Raw genomic sequence first — 20,831 nt, forward strand, 5'->3', positions numbered from 1 at the left:
CTAGGTCAACCCCCCCAAAGAATCATGGGAACTGTAGTTTGCTAAGGGTGCTGGGAATTGTAGCTCCATGAAAGGGTAAACTACAGCTCCCAGGATTGGGTGTGTGTGTTGAATGTGCTTTAAATGTGTCTTAAATGCATGGTATGTATGTAGCCCTGGGCACAGCTTTTCATAGCAAAACATAATCCAGTTCTGTAGCAAATCACAGAGGGGCATTTTTTTAAAAAAGTTGAGAGATGCGCCCAATGGGTTAAACCTATCGAGTTCTGGTCTGAGCCCTAGAAAGGAAATTGTGGGGGAGGCGAGGAAGGGAAGAAGGAATCCTTTTTCTTTGTTATGGAAGAAACGTGCTGGGCGACATCATTTCCGGTGCCCTTTCTTCCCTCCTCTTCCTGGTGGGAATCTGACTTTTGAAATTTCCTCCTCCTCCCTTCTTTGTCAAAGCACTGTGGAACTGCAGCAGGTGCTGCTCAGGCAAATTGGTGGTGCACTGCTTAGCTTATAGGGAGAGGTGAGTTGTATTATTATTATTATTATTATTATTATTATTATTATTATTATTATTATTATTATTACTATTATTATTAGTTCCAGAGTGCTGCAGAGGAAAAAAAGAAATTGCAGATAAAGTAGGAGAAACCCTGCTTCAAAAAATAATAATAATAATGAATGTGGACGTTGAGCTGAAGGTGGGCAGAGTAAGCTAAAAGCCAGTTCACCTTTAAAAGCTAAGCTGTTCTTCATCAGGATCTCAAAGGTAGCTTGCTTCTGGACTTGGAGGTTCTATGGAACACAAGAGTAGCCCTTCTGGATCAGAGCAGTGGCCCATCTAGTCCACACCCTGCGACCAGTCAGATGCCTCTTGGAAAGCCTTCATGAGCCACTCTCCCCAGCATTCTTGCCTCTGGGCACGGAGGCAGAGAATGGTCCTCATAGCTTGTAGCCACCAGTAGCCTTTGTTGTTGTTTAGTCGTGTCCGACTCTTCGTGACCCCCTGGACCAGAGCATGCCAGGCCCTCCTGTCTTCCACTGCCTCCCGCAGTTTGGACAAACTCATGTTTGTAGCTTTGAGAACACTGTCCAACCATCTCGTCCTCTGTCCTCCCCTTCTCCTTGTGCCCTCCATCTTTCCCAACATCAGGGTCTTTCCCAGGGAGTCTTCTCTTCTCATGAGGTGGCCAAAGTATTGGAGCCTCAGCTTCAGGATCTGTCCTTCCAGTGAGCAATCAGGGCTGATTTCCAGCCTTTACCTCCATGAATTTGTCTAATCCTGGGCCACATTCAGGTCAGTCTCAGTGCTATAGCCAGGTTCTCCTCCTCTTCAATTGATTTCATTTGTTATAATTCTATTCCACTTTTCATTCAAATGAATCACAAAGCAGCTTACGAACAATAGAATTAGAGTTGGAAGGCACCACGAGGGTCATGTAGCCCAACCCGAATCTTTTTGCCCATTGTGGAGCTTGAACCCACAACCCTGAGATTTAAGAGTCTCATGCTGTGCTATCCCATGGATAGATAAGTAACAATAACACAACAGAATATCACAAATACGTGCCATATAGAATGAGTAACAAACCACCAGCAAAAGAATTACAAATAATCAGTAAAACAATTACAATATATAAAACACTATTAACAGCACCACCACCTGAAGAAAACAGCACAATTACAGCAAAAGTCTTATAGGATTCACAAAATACTACAGCAGTCAGCAGTCTATAAAACAATATTAACAACATTGACAAAGTAACAAGCAACAAATAAAATCAGCACTGTTTCCTCTCACTTATTTTTTTGTTTCTTGCTGTTAGGAGGAGGAGCCTCCCTCTCTGGCTTGGCTTGAGAATTTCTGGTCGTCGCTTAGAAATAAACCACTTCTACTGATTTTGCAGACCCCCTTGGGGGTCTTGGACCGCCTCCATTTTTGACAAGAGACGGGACAGAAAGCGAGAGGAGGAGGAGGAGGAGGAAGGGGCAGTCCAGTTCTCAAAATGGACATGCGGAACGTGACAGGCTCCAAAGCATGGGAAGAAATGGAAGGTGTAGCAAAAGCCCCACATCACAGGGGCACGGGGCAGTTCCTTATTGGGACACCTTCCCATTATATAAAACGTGAGCCGGAAGAAGGGGCGCTGGAGCGCTGGGAAGCCCAGTTGCAGGAGTTTCTGAAGATGCTGCAGGCTCCCAACTCAGGATGCAGGAACCTACAGATATCTGAGGAGCCCTCCCCATGGGAGGATGCTAAGGCCTTCCTGGCCTCCTTTGAGCAAGTAGCCTCGGCCTGCCAGTGGCCTCGGGACAAGTGGGTGGCCCTCCTCCTACCGGCTCTCAGCGGAGAGCCTGAGCAGGCCTTCAGCGGCCTCAGTGCCCAGGACAAGGGAGACTACAGGAAGGTGAAGGCGGCCATCTTGGAAGGGGAGGCCATTGCGAGGGAGAAGCAGCGGCAGCACTTCAGGCAACTCCGCTATCGGGAGGCGGAGGGTCCGAGAGGCGTTTATGGCCGGCTCCGAGAGCTTTGTGGCCAGTGGCTGAAAATAGAGAGGCACACGAAGGATGAGATTCTGGAGTTGCTGATCTTGGAGCAGCTCCTGAGCATCCTACCGGGAGACATGCAGAGCTGGGTCAGGGAGCGAAAGCCAGAGACCTGTGCCCAGGCGGTGGCCCTGGCAGAGGGATTCCTCTTGGAGCAGGACGAGGTGGAGGGTCTGGAACAGAAGGTGAGAAATTCTGAAGGTGTACAGCATCAGTGGGGAAGCCCTCTCTGGCCGGTTCATTTAGACCAGGCACCCCCAAACTCGGTCCTCCAGATATTTTGGGACTACAACTCCCATCATCCCTAGCTAACAGGACCAGTGGTCAGGGATGATGGGAATTGTAGTCCCAAAACATCTGGAGGGCCAGGTTTGGGGGTGCCTGATTTAGACCTTCCAGGACTCCATTGGGCCTATGGTCAGCTAATGGTGAGTGTTTGCAAATGACGATCACCTGGTTGTTAGAACTTGCACATGGCTGCATGTGCGGGCGCCTCATCATGTCACTGTGATGTCGGGGATTGACAGGTGGGCAGCCCCGCCTACCTGTCAAATTTCGCCTGTGGGGTGGGAGGGGGGGATAAGTATCCAGACTGCTAGACACATCCAGTTTTTCGCTGGCATATGGTGTCTATGATATATATGGTGCTGAAATGGATTTCTACTGGTTACCGTATTGGCCCGAATATAAGCCGCACTTTCCCCCCAAAGTCTGATCGTGAAAGTCAAGTGCGGCTTATATTCACGACTTTTCCTGCCAGCAAAGTGGCGCAGTCCCCCCACCCCCCGAAGCAGCCCAGGAGCGCAGGACAACAGCACCCAACCCGCCCACCGCTCCCAAGTCTCCCCCGAGCCGTTGGAATGAAGGGGGGTTGGGGCAGAGGCTGCTGGCAAAGCTGCCCAGCTCCCCTCCCAAGAGCAGCCCGGGGACAACGTGGCACGTCCCATCCGCTGCTCTCAAGCCGCCTCTAAGCTGCTGAATTTTAAAGGTGCGGCTTACTCACAGGTGCGGCTTATATTGGAGCCAATACAGTAATTTGCTATTTCAAGTGTCTGGGTCTTAAGTAACCCATGGAAATTAATGTATTTGGAGGGATTTGCTCTAGCCCAGATCTTGGTAGCCAGAAAGTATATGTCATGTTGGGTTCCTTCAGACCATTGCTTCTTATCCAACTTCAGGCTCATGATCTTCCTCACTGCTGTTTCAGGCACCTGTGCCTTTTGCAGTGATGGCTGCGGATCCTTCTGAGACGGGCCAGCTTCTGCCACGGGACACCTGGGCTGGGCAGGTCTTCAGAGAAGCCGCAGACAGGCCGAGTGAAGTGACGAGATTGTCGAGCAAGGATTCACCATGCTCAGGTTTTCATGAGGCGGTTTCTCCTCTCACTCCTCCCCCCCCCCCGGCAAACATGCACTTGTCTGTCATTGTTATTATTATCATTATCCCGCATCGGTCCCTACAGCCACAGCAGCCGCTGCAACTTCCAACAGGTTGACTTCACCTCTCAATGCAAACTCCTCCATTGCCTCCCAAGACAGATGGGTGCCAACAATCCTATCATTGCTGCTACTGCTGCTACTTCTAGGGGCTGACACTCATGCTAAGTTCTGCTCACCCCCCTACCCCCCCACTTTAGCTCACTCCATGCCAAAACCTCCCACCCCAAGCTCCTCCTCACCAAACCTCCACATAGGAGCCAACTCCTAGGGGATGAGATCCCTCCGGTCTCCCAATAAAATATTCGAGGGGTGTCTCTACCCCAAGTTGATGGGTGTTGCCATTCAAATAGAGTAAGTGCACTGCATCATGTGATCTATTATGTGGGGTGGGGCTTACCTGACCGCCCCCCCCCCCAATATTTTATTAAAGTTGGCACCCCTGTCCACAGTTCTCCCTCACCACAGTGCTGCCCCTGTCACACAAACCCCTCACTGCCACAAGCCCTTGTTCAATTCCATTGGATGGCTCCAGGTTCTAATATTATGAGATGTAGTGTTCCCAAAGCAAGGAAGGATTGGACTCTGATTAATAAAATACACGCAAGGCTTGACCAGCAAGACTCTGGGAGGAGTGCCAATAATAATTCTCTCCACCCCTCGGCCCAGGTCGTTTTATTCACAAAAGGACTTTTTACACAGTGTTTGTAAGAACCAGTCAGATTTCCTCTAAGCATTTCAAAAAACCCCACATGGGACAAAGTCAGATGAGAGAAATTCTTTTAACAACAAAGAAACTATTTCCTACTTGAGCATGCATATGTAATTCAGAGTAAATAAAAGAGGAAGCAAGGAGGAATGCTTTTAGGAAACCCCGGAGGTCATAAACAGGAGTAAACAGGAGAGGCAAGATGGCAGTATTTACCATCTCTTTGTGAACTCTCTTCCTGGCCCTTGAGATCTATCTGAAGATTAACAAACTACATCAAAGTAACCTACTATCTTTATGTACTGAGGATGCCCGGCATAGAAAATGATCAGTAGTGAAAATGGGCAGAGATGCAGAGGCTTGTGGGATTTGATCAGAAATTATTGTCAATGAATCAAACCTAGTCAATGCAGTGCTTTCATTGCTGACGCAAAAGGCTTGCTCCATATTTCATAATTCCTCATAGTAATCCCACCTGACCACTGCAATGAGATAAGGTGGAAAATGTCACTTTCTCCATATCACAATCACATCCCTTACTCCTCTTTCTTCTAAACTAAAAAGTTCTAAAAGCTGTAACCTTTACTCAAGCTGGGCTTAGAGGCCTCAGCCCTCTATTTTCTGGGTTGTTGTTTTTTTACTCTAGCATCTGATATTCATAGCTGAACAATATTTGACTAGAGAGATCCAGTACAACATGACTGACCAGTTTTCCAGTGTGGTGTAAAGCCAGTGTGGTGTAGTGGTTAAGAGCGATAGACTCGTAATCTGGGGAACCAGGTTCGCATCTCCACTCCTCCACATGCAGCTGCTGGGTGACCTTGGGCCAGTCACACTTCTCGGAAGTCTCTCAGCCCCACTCACCTCACAAAGTGTTTGTTGTGGGGGAGGAAGGGAAAGGAGATTGTTAGCCGCTTTGAGACTCCTTAAAGGGAGTGAAAGGCGGGATATCAAATCCAAACTCTTCTTCTTCTTCTAATTTCTCTAATCCGTAAAAAACTCCCATCAACTAAGCCAGCAGCCATTGCCTTGTCTAGTAGTTTTAAAATTTAATTAGAAGTGCTTTCTATTGTCTGCGCTGAAGCTACGACTACACAGTTTCAGTGGAAGACTTTAATTCTCGTATTATGAGGGGGAAAGAGAATATTCTCACATATTCTGCCTGCAACAGCTCTGATACTAAACTCTGTTGATTTTCTGTTTGGAATAATCACTCCAGAACAGATAAGATTCTCTGGGGTTTTTTTATTCCTACAGGTAATGAGCAGGTATTGGAAAATGAGACAAATACCCTCCACCAGGAAGGTTCTGTGCAAGGAGAAGCAAACAATGCCTGTTTGGCAAGAGAGGAGGATTTCCATGACCATCAAAAGCGAATAATGTTTGAGAATCAGCCAGGGTTGTTGAATGATGAAGAAAGAAGCTATGAGAGTGGTCTGGTGAAAAAATCCACTTTCTATGCAGAAGTTAGCAGAGAGGAGAGAGAATCCGCTGACTCACAAATAATAGAGTGTAGTGAGGTACAAAAAGCATCATCTGACTGTCGAAGAGACTTTGAACGGAGCTCAGACCTTATGGTACAGCAGAGCATTCACATCAGAGAGAAGCCGTACCTGTCATTCTATTGTGGAAACAGTTTCATCAAGACGCAGGGCCTTCTTGCACATGAGAGAACCCACACAGGATTGTGGAACACATATAATTACTCTAACGGTGGGAAAAACTTCAGTTGCAGTTCAGGCTCTATGCAGCACATGAGACTCCACACAGGAGAATCTCTGTACACGTGCTCTCACTGCGGCAAAAACTTTGACAATTGTTCAGTCTTCCAGGAACACGTCAGGCTGCACACACTGGAGACACCGTACAAGTGCTCAGACTGCGGGAAGAGCTTCGACAAAAAGCGTTACCTTAACAACCACGTGAGGAAGCACAGAGGGGAGAAGCCGTATGAGTGCCTGCAATGCGGGAAAAGCTTCCCTATAAAGTCCAAACTTGCAAAACACGAGATAATACACATGAGGGAGAAGCCATACAAGTGCACCCTCTGTGGGAAAACATTCATTCGGAAGTCAGACCTTTGTGCACACGATAAAATCCACACAGTACAGTAGATATTTCAAAATTTATCTGGCAGGGGAAGAAGCCAAGAATAAAACACAAATCATTAATAGATTCTAAGGATAGAGGTGGCTTTTCCCTGCCAGATTTAAGGTTATATTATGAGGTGTCCTGCCTTTGCTGGCCCCGAGAATGGATACCACTACAAAATACAGATATTTTAGATTTGGAGGGTCACAATAATAGATTTGGTTGCATTCATATTTATGGTATGAAAAAGTCAAAGTACACAGAGATTTCCTGAACCACTTAGTAAGAAAGTCACTATATGTCGTATGAGAAAAATACAAAAATCTCTTGGAGCAGAAGACACTATGGTGGCTCTCCCCACTAGAAGCGATTTATGTGAAAAAATTGAATATGAGAAAGGGTTGGGCAACATATAAGGGATTATTAGTAGAAGAAGAGCACCCGTTGAAATTGAAAAAATTGAGGATATAAGAGATCTTTTAACGGATTGGTAACAGTATCACCAGTTAAAGAGATGTTTTTAAAACAGATAAAAGAAAGGGATTTTCTAATGAAATATCGAAGTCTGAGAGAGTATTGTTGGAGAATAATGTGAAATTACTCTCTAAAATGTATAAATTGTTATTGGAATGGTTTACTAAAGATGAAAAAGTTAAACTGGGCAAGGGATTTTGGATACAACACACAGCTTTCAACATGGGAAAAACTACGTAGAAAGAATTTGAAATTTACAGTGTATTATACATTAAAAGAAAACTATGAAAATGATGTACCACTGGTATTTAACTCCAAGTAAATTAGCAGCAATGTATATGACAAGCTCAAATATTTGCTAGAAATGTAAAGAAAAGTTAGGCACCTTTTACCATATGTGGTGGAACTGTAAAGTAATAAATGAATTCTGGGAAATGATATACAATGAACTGAAAAAAAGTTTAAAATAACGTTTGTTAAAAAAACCCAGAAGCCTTTTTGTTAGGAATTGTGGGTGCAGAGATACTGATAACACTGTTTATGTATGCTACAACAGCGGCAAGAATGCTGCTTGCCCGAGGTTGGAAAGAAAGCAAGGTCCTACCAGAGTGGACTGGCAGAGCAAAATATTGGCTTATGCAGAGATGGCAAAAATGACGGGGAAAATCAGAAACCAGGAGGATCACAACTTCAACAAAGAATGGGAGAAAATTATACTATACTTGACAGACCACTGTAAACACTTGAACACTTTGGCAGGTCTTAAATAACTCTTGTAATGTTATATAGACTTTGGATACAATGGAGGGCTGAAAATTAGGAGGACTTATAGTATACAATTGAAAAAGCTAACTAAAGAACCCACAGAGGGGAGTGGGGAGGTCTTGAGATTTGGAAGAATCTTGTGTATTTTTTATTATCTGTGATTTTGAATGTGAATGAATTAGTAAAATCAAGTAAAAATTCTTCCCCCTCCCCCCAAAAAAAATCCACACAGGACTGGGAAAAGGTTATAACACTGGTTGCGCAGCTTGTGCCTTGAAAGCGTCAGTAAATTTTATTTTATATATTTAGGATATATAAAGAAATGCCTTTCCTGGGGGGGGGGTGTGGAAATTAAGGCAACTAAAAGAAGTAATTTTCAACAATTAAAGCTTTTAAAATAAAACTAGTCTTACAGAAATAACTATGCAGCAGTCAACCCCTCCACATCGGTGAGCAAAAGCAGTGCATGCTATTGGCCATCTCCAAAATGTTCTGAAAAAGCCTGTGTGATGGACAGTGAGCAGTGGCATAGCTACATCTGTTTCTCTTGGGAGGGCATTCCACAGCAAATGGTGCCACTCTCAAAAAGACCCCGTCTTTCCCACCCACCCACCCAAACTCAGGCAGCATGGGGGCATAGGAAGAAGAGAATGGATTCAGCAAAGCCAGAGCCTCACCCCACAAGAATGATCCCACACAGAAGGAAACGTGTGTAAGTGCTCTCTGGACTTCTCTGCGACCCTTCCCCTCTGCAGGGAGGTGGGACCGATTCGGATGGTCCGCCCCCGCCACTTAATGGATCCAGTTCGCTTCCAGAGAGTGGTAGGGGATGTTTTATCCCACGTTGGTGGCCTTTCAGCTGATTCCCTGGTGGCCCGTTGGAATGTGGAGTTAACCAGGGATTTGACTGTCTGGCTCCGAAGTGCCCTCTCCGTTTGTATGGAGCCCAGACAGCCCCGTGGTTTTCCCTGGAGCTGAGGGCGATGAAACAATCGCTGAGACGGCTAGAGCGCCGGTGGCGGAAAACTCATTCTGAATCAGACCGGACATGGGTTAGAGCTCAACGTCGAGTCTACCAAGTGGCAATGGCGACGGCGAAGAGGGCCTTCTTCGCCACCTCCATTGCATCTGCAGAAAACAGCAGCAGGAGACTTTTCCAGGTGGTTCGCAACCTATCAGAACCACCTGCACCACCGGGGCCTGGTAGGGGCCCTAAGATCTGCTGCAATGCTTTTGCAAAGTTTTTTGCAGATAAAGTCGCTCAGATTCGGGAAGAGGTAGACTCCCCCGTGTGAGCAGGGCCAGGGCGGGAGAGTGCTAGAGTCCTGTCTAGTCAAATTGCGTGGGATCAATTCCAATCTGTTACCTCCGAGGATGTGGACAGGCTGCTTGTACAAGAGAAACTGACCACCTGTCTCCTTGATCCTTGCCCATCCTGGCTGATAAAAGCAAGCCGGGAAGGGCTGGGCGATGGGCTCTGCGGGGTGGTGAATGCTTCCCTCTGTGAGGGAGCCTTCCCAGACCCGCTGAAAGAGGCGGTCATTAAACCGCTTCTTAAAAAAATCATCTTTAGACCCAGCCAATTTGGCCAACTATTGCCCAGTCTCAAATTTACCATTCTTGGGCAAGGTGATTGAGCGGGTGGTTGCCAAACAACTCCAAGCATGCCTGGAGGATGCGGACCATTTGGATCCCTTCCAGTCGGGATTCAGGCCTCATCATGGGACTGAAACTGCCTTGGTCGCACTGGTTGATGATCTCCGGCGGGCTAGGGACAAAGGTGAGAGCTGTTTCCTAGTTCTGCTGGATCTCTCAGCGGCCTTTGACACCATCGACCATAACATCCTTCTGGACCGTCTAGAGGAGCTGGGGGCACTGTTATACGGTGGTTCCGCTCCTTTCTCCTGGGCCATGTCCAGAAAGTGGGGGGGGGGGAGATGAGTGTTCAGACCCCTGGGCCCTTACTTGTGGGGTGCCTCGGGGTTCCGTCCTCCCCTTCATGCTTTTTAACATCTACATGAAGCTGCTGGGAGAGATCATCAGGGGGTTTGGGCTCGGTGTCCATCAATATACAGATGATACCCAGTTCTACCTCTCTTTCAACTCAGAACCAGTGAAGGCAGTGAAGGTCCTGTGTGAGTGCTTGGAGGCGGTTGGAGGATGGATGGCAGCTAATAGATTGAGGTTGAATCCTGACAATATGGAAATACTGTTCTTGGGGGGTGGGGGGGCTGGTGTGAAGGACTCCCTGGTCCTGTATGGGGTAACTGTGCCGCTGAAGGACCAGGTGCGCAGCCTGGGAGTCATTTTGGACTCACAGCTGTCCATGGAGGCACAGGTTAATTCTGTGTCCAGGGCAGCTGTCTACCAGCTCCACCTGGTACGCAGGCTAAGACCCTACCTGCCTGCAGACTGTCTTTCCAGAGTGGTGCATGCTCTGGTTATCTCCCGCTTGGACTACTGCAACGCGTTCTACGTGGGGCTACCTTTGAAGGTGACTCGGAAACTGCAATTAATCCAGAATGCGGCAGCTAGACTGGTGACTGGGAGTGGCCGCCGGGACCACATAACACCGGTTCTGAGAGATCTGCATTGGCTCCCTATACGTTTCCGAGCACAATTCAAAGTGTTGGTGCTGACCTTTAAAGCCCTAAACGGCCTCGGTCCTGTATACCTGAAGGAGCGTCTCCACCCACATCGTTCAGCCCGGACACTGAGATCCAGCGCCTTCTGGTGGTCCCCTCATTGCGAGAAGTAAGGTTATAGGGAATCAGACAGAGGGCCTTCTCGGTAGTGGCACCTGCCCTGTGGAACGCCCTCCCAGCAGATGTCAAGGCAATAAACAACTATTTTACTTTCAAAAGACAACTGAAGGCAGCCCTCTTTAGGGATGTTTTTAATGTCTGATGCTGTATTGTTTTTAATATTCAGTTGGAAGCCGCCCAGAGTGACTGGGGAAACCCAGCCAGATGGCCGGGGTATAAATAAATTATTATTATTATTATTATTATTATTATTATTATTATTATTATTATTATTTTGGGAAGGCAAAGTTGATGACTTGAGTCATGATTTAAGATGCTGCGTAGCAGAGAAGATACAGGCCACATTCACACCATACGTTTAAAGCACTGTGATGTCACTTGAAACAGCCATGTCTTCCCCCCAAATAATCTTGGGAGCTGTTAAGGGTGCTGGGAATTGCCAGGAGATGTCCTAGTCCCATCACAGAACTACAACTCTCAGAGTGGTGTAACAATATCTCTTCACAGGAAACCCTGAGAACTGTAGCTCTGTCAGAATAGTCTTCTCAGGAGTTTGGACACACTCCTTTTGCAGGGTGGCAGCAGGTTTAAATTCATCCAAATGAAGTTGGGAAATCTAAATAATAATACAGTGGCACCTTGGGTTACATACGCTTCAGGTTACAGACTCCGCTAACCCAGAAATAGTACCTCGGGTCAAGAACTTTGCTTCAGGATGAGAACAGAAATCGTGCTCCAGGAGCGCAGCAGCGGGAGGCCCTAAGAATGGACCTCCGGAACGAATTAAGTTCTTAACCCGAGGTACCACTGTAAATAATAATGTTGTTGTTGTTGTTGTTTAGACATTTAGTCGTGTCCGACTCTTCGTGACCCCCTGGACCAGAGCACGCCAGGCACTCCTGTCTTCCACAGCCTCCCGCAGTTTGGCATCAGCAATAAAAACAATGGCACAATTTTATTTCCAAGCCATTACAATGATTAAAAATGTATATGTAAAAAACGCTTTCAGCTCCAAAAACAATTTCGAATCCGATACAGATGCAGGGAGGGATAGAAGTCCAAGAACAGCTCTTTCCAGTGACCCTCCAGGTGTTAATGAACTACAACTCCCATCAGCCTCCAGCAGGAATGGCCTAATGGCCGGGAATTCTGGGAGGTGTAGTCCAAGCAACATCTGACGACCCGCAGGATCCCCCAGCCGTGTTCTTGCCCGAGAAAGCTCACAGAAAAGCAGCCCAGGCCTGTTTGGAAAAGGTTAAATCTACCGAGTGCAGCCACGATTGCTAGCAGCGCCTGGCAATGTCAGAAGGGAAATATCAGGAATTGCGAAGCCACTTCCTCCCCCCCCCAACAAACCCCACTTTCTAAGAGAGCCCTGGTGGGAAACTGGCTTTTTAAAAAAATGAAATAAAATATAAATTTCTCAGCTGCTGAGAGTGAGTCTGGATCAAGTGTGCCCTTATTCATGGGCCATGCACAGCGCAGATTGCATTGCTAAGCCAGCCAAGGAGAGGTGAGTGCAAAAAGTGGGGGGGGGGGGTGGCCATTGAAAGCTGAGAAATAATTTCCAGGGGGGCACAAAGGAACAGCAGCAGCTGCTGCAAAGGGGCGAAACCGCTTTTGCAAGGGGAGAGGGGGAGAGAGGAGAACAGCCTGCTGAGAGATGCAACAATAGGGGCGGGAGAGGAACACAAAACCCTGACACTTCAATTTCGTTTGGGTCTGACCTCCACATCTGTGGCTTCTTGCTAGTAAGGGTTGTTGTTGTTGTTTAGTCGTTTAGTCGTGTCCGACTCTTCGTGACCCCATGGACCAGAGCACGCCAGGCCCTCCTGTCTTCCACTGCCTCCTGCAGTTTGGTCAGACTCATGCTGGTAGCTTCGAGAACACTGTCCAACCATCTCGTCCTCTGTCGTCCCCTTCTCCTTGGGCCCTCCATCTTTCCCAACATCAGGGTCTTTTCCAGGGAGTCTTCTCTTCTGATGAGGTGGCCAAAGTACTGGAGCCTCAGCTTCAGGATCTGTCCTTCCAGTGAGCACTCAGGGCTGATTTCCTTAAGAATGGATAGGTTTGATCTTCTTGCAGTCCATGGGACTCTCAAGAGTCTCCTCCAGCACCATAATTCAAAAGCATCCATTCTTCGGCGATCAGTCTTCTTTATGGTCCAGCTCTCGCTTACAGACATCACTACTGGGAAAACCATAGCTTTAACTATTCAGACCTTTGTTGGCAAGGTGATGTCTCTGCTTTTTAAGATGCTGTCTAGGTTTGTCATTGCTTTCCTCCCAAGAAGCAGGCATCTTTTAATTTCGTGGCTGCTGTCACCATCTGCAGTGATCACGGAGCCCAAGAAAGTAAAATCTCTCACTGCCTCCATTTCTTCCATTTCTATTTGCCAGGAGGTGATGGGACCAGTGGCCATGATCTTACTTTTTTTAATGGTGGAAACCTGCAAAGGCGAGATTTTGCCCCCCGTGAAAACCAGTGGGATAGGGAGCTGGAGTCTAGGAGACAGTGACACTTGGAGGGCTGCAACAGAGGATTAGACAAATTCATGGAGGAGAGGGTCTTGCTTGAAACCTGCAGGCATTGTGAGCAGTGTTAGAAATTAGCCAGCTGCCTGACACAGTTTGCTACTGGCATAGGTCCAGTCATGACTATGTGGAGATCTCTGGGTGCCAGACTGACGACTGACATCTCCATCTGACTGCCCCCCCCCCCAGCTTTCTTAAGGAGAAGAGCTTGTTTATTGCATTTATATCCCACCTTTTTATCCAAGGAGTACATGGTTCACACACACACCCTCAGTTGATCCTCACAACGACTCTGTGAGGTAGGTAAAGAGGCTGCGACTGGCCCAAGGTCACCCATTGAGCTTCATGACTGAGTGGGGATTCGAACGCTGATCTGCCAGGTCCTTTTCCGACACTCTAACCCAGCGTCTCCCAAATTTTGGTCTCCAGCTGTTTTTGGACTAACTCCCATCATCCCTAGCTGGCAAGACCAGTGGTCAGGGACGATGGGAACTGTAGTTCGAAAGCAGCTGGAAACCTAAGTTTGGGAAACACTGCTCTAATCACAACAACATCCTGGCTTCCTGGGGAACTTCTGCTATGGGGCAGATCTATAAATTAAGTTGGTAAAGAAATATGGGCAGAACAGAATGTCATTTAGAGAAGGATCTGAAATACTTTCCTTGAAGCTTGGATTTGTTTTACTCTGGATCGGGCATAGGCAAACGCCGGCCCTCCAGATGTTTGGGACTACAATTCCCATCATCTCTAGCTAACAGGACCAGTGGTCAGGGATGATGGGAATTGTAGTCCCAAACATCTGGAGGGCCGGAGTTTGCCTATGCCTGCTCTGGATTGGTTTATTTGGTGTTTTAATGTGTTGTAAACCAGAGCAGGACTCTCTTTCCTTTTTTAATTTTAATTTTTGATTTTCGGCTTTTACAAACACTTCAGCCACAAAAACAAAGTCTTTACAAATCCACTTCTTATGTTCTTTTGCTCTGCAGCTATCACTGCCCTGTGGGGCTTACTATTTACCATTCTTATTCTCCCTCTCCCCCCCCCCCCCGCCTTTGTCTCTCTTTCTGTTTAGGAGAAGCCCATCTTCCTACTTGAGAACCGGATGGGAGACCCTTGACTGTGACTCCAAGAGAAGCCCCTTATCTCTAGAGGGTTAAGACATCGGAGGCTGTCCCGCGTTGGAAGCGGGAGACTGGAATAGTTTGAAAGAGAAGCAGGGGAACGCACCTAGCTGCAGGCACCCCAGAGCCTCTGAAAATGGAGGAGCAGGACACGTCCGGCTCCAAATTGTGGCAGGGGATGCAGGGGGAAGGAAAGAGAGTCCCGCAAGTGGTCCATGTGGGGAGCATCGGGACCTTCGTGAGCAAAGATCTCCCACCACAGATTAAGCGGGAGCCAGAAGAGGGGCTGCAGCAGCAGCACTGGGGGACCCAGTGGCAGCAGTTCTTGCAGAGTGTGCAGGCCCCAGACTCCAGATCGCAGCCTCAACCCGCCTCCGGGGAGGAGGCCAAGGAAATCCAGGCCTCATTCCAAGGTGTTGCCAATGCTGCGCAGTGGCCGAAGGGTGGCTGGGTGACCCAGGCTGTGCCGGGCCTCGGCGGGGAAGCCCAGAAGGTCTACCGAAGCCTGGACTCCTTCGTGAAGGTGAAGGAGGAGGCCGCGAGCGAGGGGGCCCTGCGGCCGGAGACACGGCGCCAGCGCTTCCGCCACTTCTGCTACCAGGAGGCCAAAGGGCCCCGCGAGGTTTGCCAAAGGCTCCGGGAGCTGTGCTGCCAGTGGCTGAAACCGGAGAGGCGCAGCAAGGAGCAGATCCTGGAGCTGCTGATCCTGGAGCAGTTCCTGATCATCCTGCCCCTGGAGATGCAGAGCTGGGTACGCGAGAGCGAGCCGGAGAGCTGCGCCCAGGCAGTGGCCCTGGCAGAAGGCTTCCTGATGGGGCGGCAAAACGGCAAGAGATGCGGCCAGCAGGTGAGAGGCCTCGATGGCGGGCAGATCGCAAGAAGGAGTGTGGGTTGGGTTTGGAGGCGATCCACTTTGTGTGATGCTTGATTTTATCTTATTATTTCTTAAATTTATTGGTTGCTTTTTTGCCGTAGAAACTCAAAGCAGCTTACAGCATTTTAAGCAATACAGGGGTACCTCGGGTTAAGAACTTAATTCGTTCCGGAGGTCCGTTCTTAACCTGAAACTGTTCTTAACCTGAAGCACCACTTTAGCTAGTGGGGCCTCCTGCTGCTGCCGCACCACCAGAGCACGATTTCTGTTCTCATCCTGAAGCAAAGTTCTTAACCCGAGGTACTATTTCTGGGTTAGCAGAGTCTGTAACCTGAAGTGTCTGTAACCTGAAGCGTATGTAACCTGAAGCGTATGTAACCTGAAGCTTATGTAACCCGAGGTACCACTGTACAATGAAACATCGCTCCCATGCATAAAGGCCATAGATAGTTAAAAGCTATAGGCCTGGGGAGAGATAAATGTTTTTGTCTGGTGCCCATAGGAGCCAACGTCTAGGAGCTAAGGTCTTTTTGGTCCCCCATAAAATATTTCAAGGGTCTGGGCCCCCTAAAGTTGATGGGCATTGCCATTCAAATGGTGTGTGTATGCCATGTCTTATGATCAATTATGCGGAGCAGGGCTTACCTGACACCCCCCACCAATATTTTATTCAGGTTGGCACCCCTGCTGCCACCTAAAGATATGTAAGGAAGGCACCTGGCGAGCCTCCCTGGGGAGAGCATTCCACAAGCAGGGAGCCACCACAGAAAAGGCCCTCTTCTAGTGTTGCCATTATTACTACAGTGGTACCTCGGGTTAAGTACTTAATTCATTTCGGAGGTCCGTTCTTAACCTGAAACTGTTCTTAACCTGAAGCACCACTTTAGCTAACGGGGCCTCCCGCTGCTGCCGCACCGCCAGAGCACAATTTCTGTTCTCATCCTGAAGCAAAGTTCTTAACCCAAGGTACTATTTCTGGGTTAGCGGAGTCTGTAACCTGAAGCGTATGTAACCCGAGGTACCGCTGTATTATAGTAACACTCACACATAACAGGCAAAATGTAGGTTAGCAGCAGCATCTGGTTCCCCATCTCATTTATTAACAGCCTGATGGCCACCAGGGAGTGGGGGTGGGCAGGCAAATAAAGGCTGTGGTGGTGAAAGTGCCACACATAAAATATTTGCTTTCCCAAATGTGGCCTCAACAGTGTCCACAAACACCAGTGCAGCCGAAGGAGCAAAGGTGTGACAATTCTAAATATCACTTCATGATTATTCACGTACCGCCGGTTGTAAGGAGGAGAGGCAGAGGGCTCTTGTGTTCGAATCCTGCTTGCTGGTTTCCCACAGGCATCTGGTGACAACAGGATGCTGGCCTTAGATGGGCCACTGACCTGGTATCTAGCTGCGTTCTTAGGTTTTTATGCATGTTCTTAATGTCTGTCCATCCGCCTCCCCGCTCTCTTTCAGCTGCCAGCACCTTTTGCGGAGGTGGCTGTGAATTCCTCTGAAGTGGACCAGATCCTGTCCGACACTTGGAACAGGCAGCTCTGCAGAATAGCCAAGCAGGATCAGAGCAAGGAGGAAAACCAACTCAGTAATGGTGAACACGGAGGGTCTGATCAGGGGGTGGGAAAACTTTTCCAGCCTGGGGGTTTGAACTCTCTCCTGGGCAACCTCTTGAGACCCGCATCCCAGTGGTGGGTGGTGCCAGCGGCAAAAGAAGTGTATTATTATTATTATTATTATTATTAGGCATCCCTTCATCTGTAGATCTCAGGGCGGTTCACAACGTAAAATTACGATATAAAAAACCACAAAATACATTATAAAAAGAACAACAAAACAAACCAATAATCCCTGCATTTATCTCAGATTTTAATCTACAAGCTGTTGTTGTACAATGTTTTAAATGTATTTTTTATTCTTGTGAAAGCTGTCCCAGTTGTGCTTTTTGAGCTGGTTTTTGACCGCAATAAAATTATGTATGTATGTAGGTATGTAATCCCCACTCCCATAACACATTTAAGAGGGCATCGGATGTCAATCAGCCAAAGTCCTGGCTGAAGAGGAAAGTTTTTACCTGGTGCCTAAATATGCATAATGAAGGCACCAGGTGAACCTCCCTAGGGAGAGCGCACCACAAACAGGGAGCCACCACAGAAAAGGCCCCTTCTCCTGTTGCCACCCTCCGGACCTCTCCTGGAAGAGGCACACGAATAAGGGCCTCAATTGACAATCACAGGCTCCGGGACGGTTCATATGGGAAGAGGTGGTCCTTGAGGTATTGCAGTCCTGAGCATTTTGCCTCTATATAATAAGCTCTTCTTATCTCTGCAGCCGACGAGCAGGTGGGAGATAACCTTCATCACCAGGAAGGCTCCGACCAGGTGGAGCCGCACGATGCATCCATGAGAATCGGCTTGGTCTTCCAGAATTACGAGGAGGGAACTGTGTCGTTGGGTCAGAAGGCGCTGGCAGGCAGACAGGACCCCGAAAGTAGAACGGGTGGAGCTGTAGCCTGTTGGGAAGGTGGCTTCCGTGGGAAGGAACCCAAAGCCCAAGATTGTGTGGAGGCGAAACCGCACAGCAACACCAACGGAAGCTTCCGGCCGAGCCAAGGCGTCCTTAAGCGGGAAGCAGTCTCCGGGGACGAGAAACCGTTCAAGTCCTCGGCCTTTCCTCCGAGCCCAGGCCTCCTCGTCCCCCACGAGAGGAGCCACGTGGGGGACAGGCGATATAAGTGCTCCGAGTGTGGGAAGAGTTTCAACCAGAAGCGGTACCTGGCGGGGCACCGGAGAATCCACCGAGGGGAGACCCCATACAAATGCTCAGACTGCGGGAGGAGCTTCAACCGGAAGTGGAACCTCATTGCTCACAAGAGAATCCACTCGGGGGAGAACCCGTACAAGTGCTCGGACTGCGGGAAAACATTCAGCCAGAAGGGTAACCTTATGACCCACGTGAGGATCCACACGGGGGAGAAGCCCTACAAGTGCGCCGAGTGCGGGAAACGCTTCAGCCAGAGGGCAGGCCTCACCTCGCACAGGAAGAGCCACATAAAAATCAACAGTGTAGGGAAAGCTACCTTGGGGTATCTGATTTTCCTAAACCTCAGCGAATCTGGGCAAGAGGGGAGCCCTGTAGAAGCTTAGGAGTTGGCCGGGAAGCTCCGTGCAGAGCTCGAAATCATTCTTTGTCCGGGGAAAAGGAAAGCAAGGAGGAAACCCTTAGAATTCCCAACTGTGATAGAAACTGGCTGCGGACGCGTAGGACTGAGAAGAAGTTCTGTAACTGCTGTGACTGAATGACACTGGGACAGAACTATCACTCGCAGCTCATCAAATGGCAGGCTATATGGCAAGAGACTCTTAACTGTAGGTTCGAACTGCATGTTGGGCAAAGGGTTCTTGCATTGCCAGGGGTTGGACTAAATGACCCATGTGGTCCCTTCTGACTCTACAATCCTATGAAAAGTATTCTGGGCTATATGGGAAGGGCTGCATCCCAGTGACAGAGCATGTGCGTTCAATTTCTGACATCTCCAATTAGCGTCAACGATGCTAAGCTCGATGGACCAGTGGTCTGCCACAGAATGAGGCAGCGTCCTTTGTTGAAGCAGCTCTCATTTAGAAGGACTGGGATCTCACTTAGTCTTTAATAGACCAAAACTCAGAGGTAGAGCATCTGTTTTTACATGCAGAAGGTCTAAGGTTCGATCTCCGGCCTCTCCAGGTAGGGCATTCATCTGCAGAACCAATGCTCAGTAAAGGCCAGACGTAGTCTGACCTCCGTGTAAGCGTTCTGCAAGCAAAATAGAATGAATGCTGAAGAAACAGGTTGCCTGGAGGAGCCCAGGTCTGACCAGGGTTTACGTGGGTGGAGGTGGGCAGCTAAACTCGGTGGTCCTGTGGACTTTGCTGCAGAACAGCATGTCTTAAAGGTACACCAACAGGCTGCTTCAAAAGTTGACAGTCATAGTTTTTGGCCCTGAGGGTCTTGTTTCAGCATCAGAAGGCCCTGGGTAGGGGATACAGTGGTACTTTGGTACTTGAACTTAATCCATTCCTGGAGTCCATTCGACTGCTGAAACCGTTTGAAAACCAAGGCACAGTTTCCAATTGGCTGCAGGAGCTTCCTGCACTCAAGCGGAAGCCACATTGGATGTTCAGCTCACGAAAAACTTTCACAAACTTCCGGGTTTGCGGTGTTTGGGAGCCGATTTGTTCGGGAGCAAAGCCGTTCAGGAACCAAGGTGCCATCGTATTCTTCTGCAAGCCAGCTGCTATGTTTTGGCAAGGTATTAACGTAGTCAAGGGCACCCTTGGAATCTTTAGGCACCCCACACAATTATTCTCTAGGCTGCCCCCATGGTGCAACCGGCGCAGACCATTTGTTTGTGTTGCATTCAAAATGATTTTCGTTTTTTATTAAAAAAAAATCAAAAGCCAGAGCACAGCTTCAAAAGGTTAGTGGGAAATGATTTGGTTTTTTTAAACAAACCATCTTCTAGAATCCAGTGTTTTCAGATTGTAGTTACATATACCAAATAATTACAAACACAATCTATGCAGGTCACGAGAAGGTTCCATGCGATTAATGCGCCACAACATTCACCAGCTTGATTTTGCCCATCTCTCATCAGCCCCAGCTGTAGTCCAAAACATCTCAAAGGTGCCTGGTTGAAGAAGACTGACACACTGAACAGATTAGACTGGCCTCTGTGCTTTGCCTTCCCAGCCTCCAAAACTCACTTTCCCCCCAGAGCTTCACACCATTCCTGTTCCCTTGGCCCCAAGCTAGAATTTTCTTACAGCCCAGCCGCCATCCTGTTCATCATCTCAGCAGAAGTTTGATTATTGCCAACGTTCTGTGGCTGGTCAGTCCCCCTCTGTGACCTCACAGGGGCTCAGCCAATGGCTGCCAGGAAGGAATGAGCACCAAAAAAAAGCAAAATGGGACACTGTTACATGGGGGAGGGAATAATAAAACCCCAGGAAGATGCTTTAAAAATGAGCAACGTTTTACTTAATTGGGAAAGGGCACAACAAACAAAGAAAAAAAAACCTCGGGTTATAAAGCTTAACTCTCAAAAGTTTGCTCACATTGCAATAAAACTTGTTTGCCTCTTTGTTTTTCTTGTGTTGGTGGATTAACACATCTGCTTTTATGGAATCAATATCTGGGCAAGCTCCACGTTGCAGTTTTCTAGTATTCCCTTTCTAAACCCTAGATCGTGGGTAGGCAAACTAAGGCCTGGGGGCCAGATCAGGCCCAATCGCCTTCTAAATCCGGTCTGCAGATGGTCCGGGAATCAGCATGTTTTTACATGAGTAGAATGTGTCCTTTTATTTAAAATACATCTCTGGGTTATTAGTTGGGCGTAGGAATTCATTCATTATTCCCCCCCAAAAAAATATAATCTGGCCCTCCACAAGCTCTGAAGGACAGTGGACCGGCCCCCTGCTAAAAAAGTTTGCTGACCCCTGCCCTAGATTCCAGGACCGTGCAAAGGAATTGATTGGCA

General features: G+C 48.1%; 1 protein-coding gene across 1 annotated transcript; it reads left to right on the plus strand.

Moving 5' to 3' along the window:
* The first annotated feature begins 332 nt into the window (after positions 1-332).
* Positions 333-20,438, plus strand: LOC310699275 (uncharacterized protein). The gene is made up of 7 exons (XM_083486897.1): positions 333-511; positions 1,815-2,720; positions 3,743-3,872; positions 5,938-6,785; positions 14,516-15,277; positions 16,775-16,907; positions 17,645-20,438. Exons 2-7 carry the CDS (start codon positions 1,995-1,997, stop codon positions 18,457-18,459), a joined length of 3,414 nt encoding a protein of 1,137 aa, XP_083343023.1. The 5' UTR covers positions 333-511; positions 1,815-1,994; the 3' UTR covers positions 18,460-20,438.
* The last annotated feature ends 393 nt before the right edge of the window (positions 20,439-20,831 follow it).

Source organism: Podarcis liolepis (assembly GCF_965112155.1).
Source record: "Podarcis liolepis genome assembly, chromosome: 2".
Classification (NCBI taxonomy): Eukaryota; Metazoa; Chordata; class Lepidosauria; order Squamata; family Lacertidae; genus Podarcis; species Podarcis liolepis.

Bases quoted from the DNA above. Each gene is read 5' to 3' on its own strand.
- LOC310699275 (XM_083486897.1), top strand. From the start codon at position 1,995: ATGGACATGCGGAACGTGACAGGCTCCAAAGCATGGGAAGAAATGGAA. The intron at 6,786-14,515 runs GTACAGTAGATA...GGAATAGTTTGA, and splicing joins CACACGATAAAATCCACACA to AAGAGAAGCAGGGGAACGCA. The intron at 15,278-16,774 runs GTGAGAGGCCTC...GCTCTCTTTCAG, and splicing joins GCAAGAGATGCGGCCAGCAG to CTGCCAGCACCTTTTGCGGA.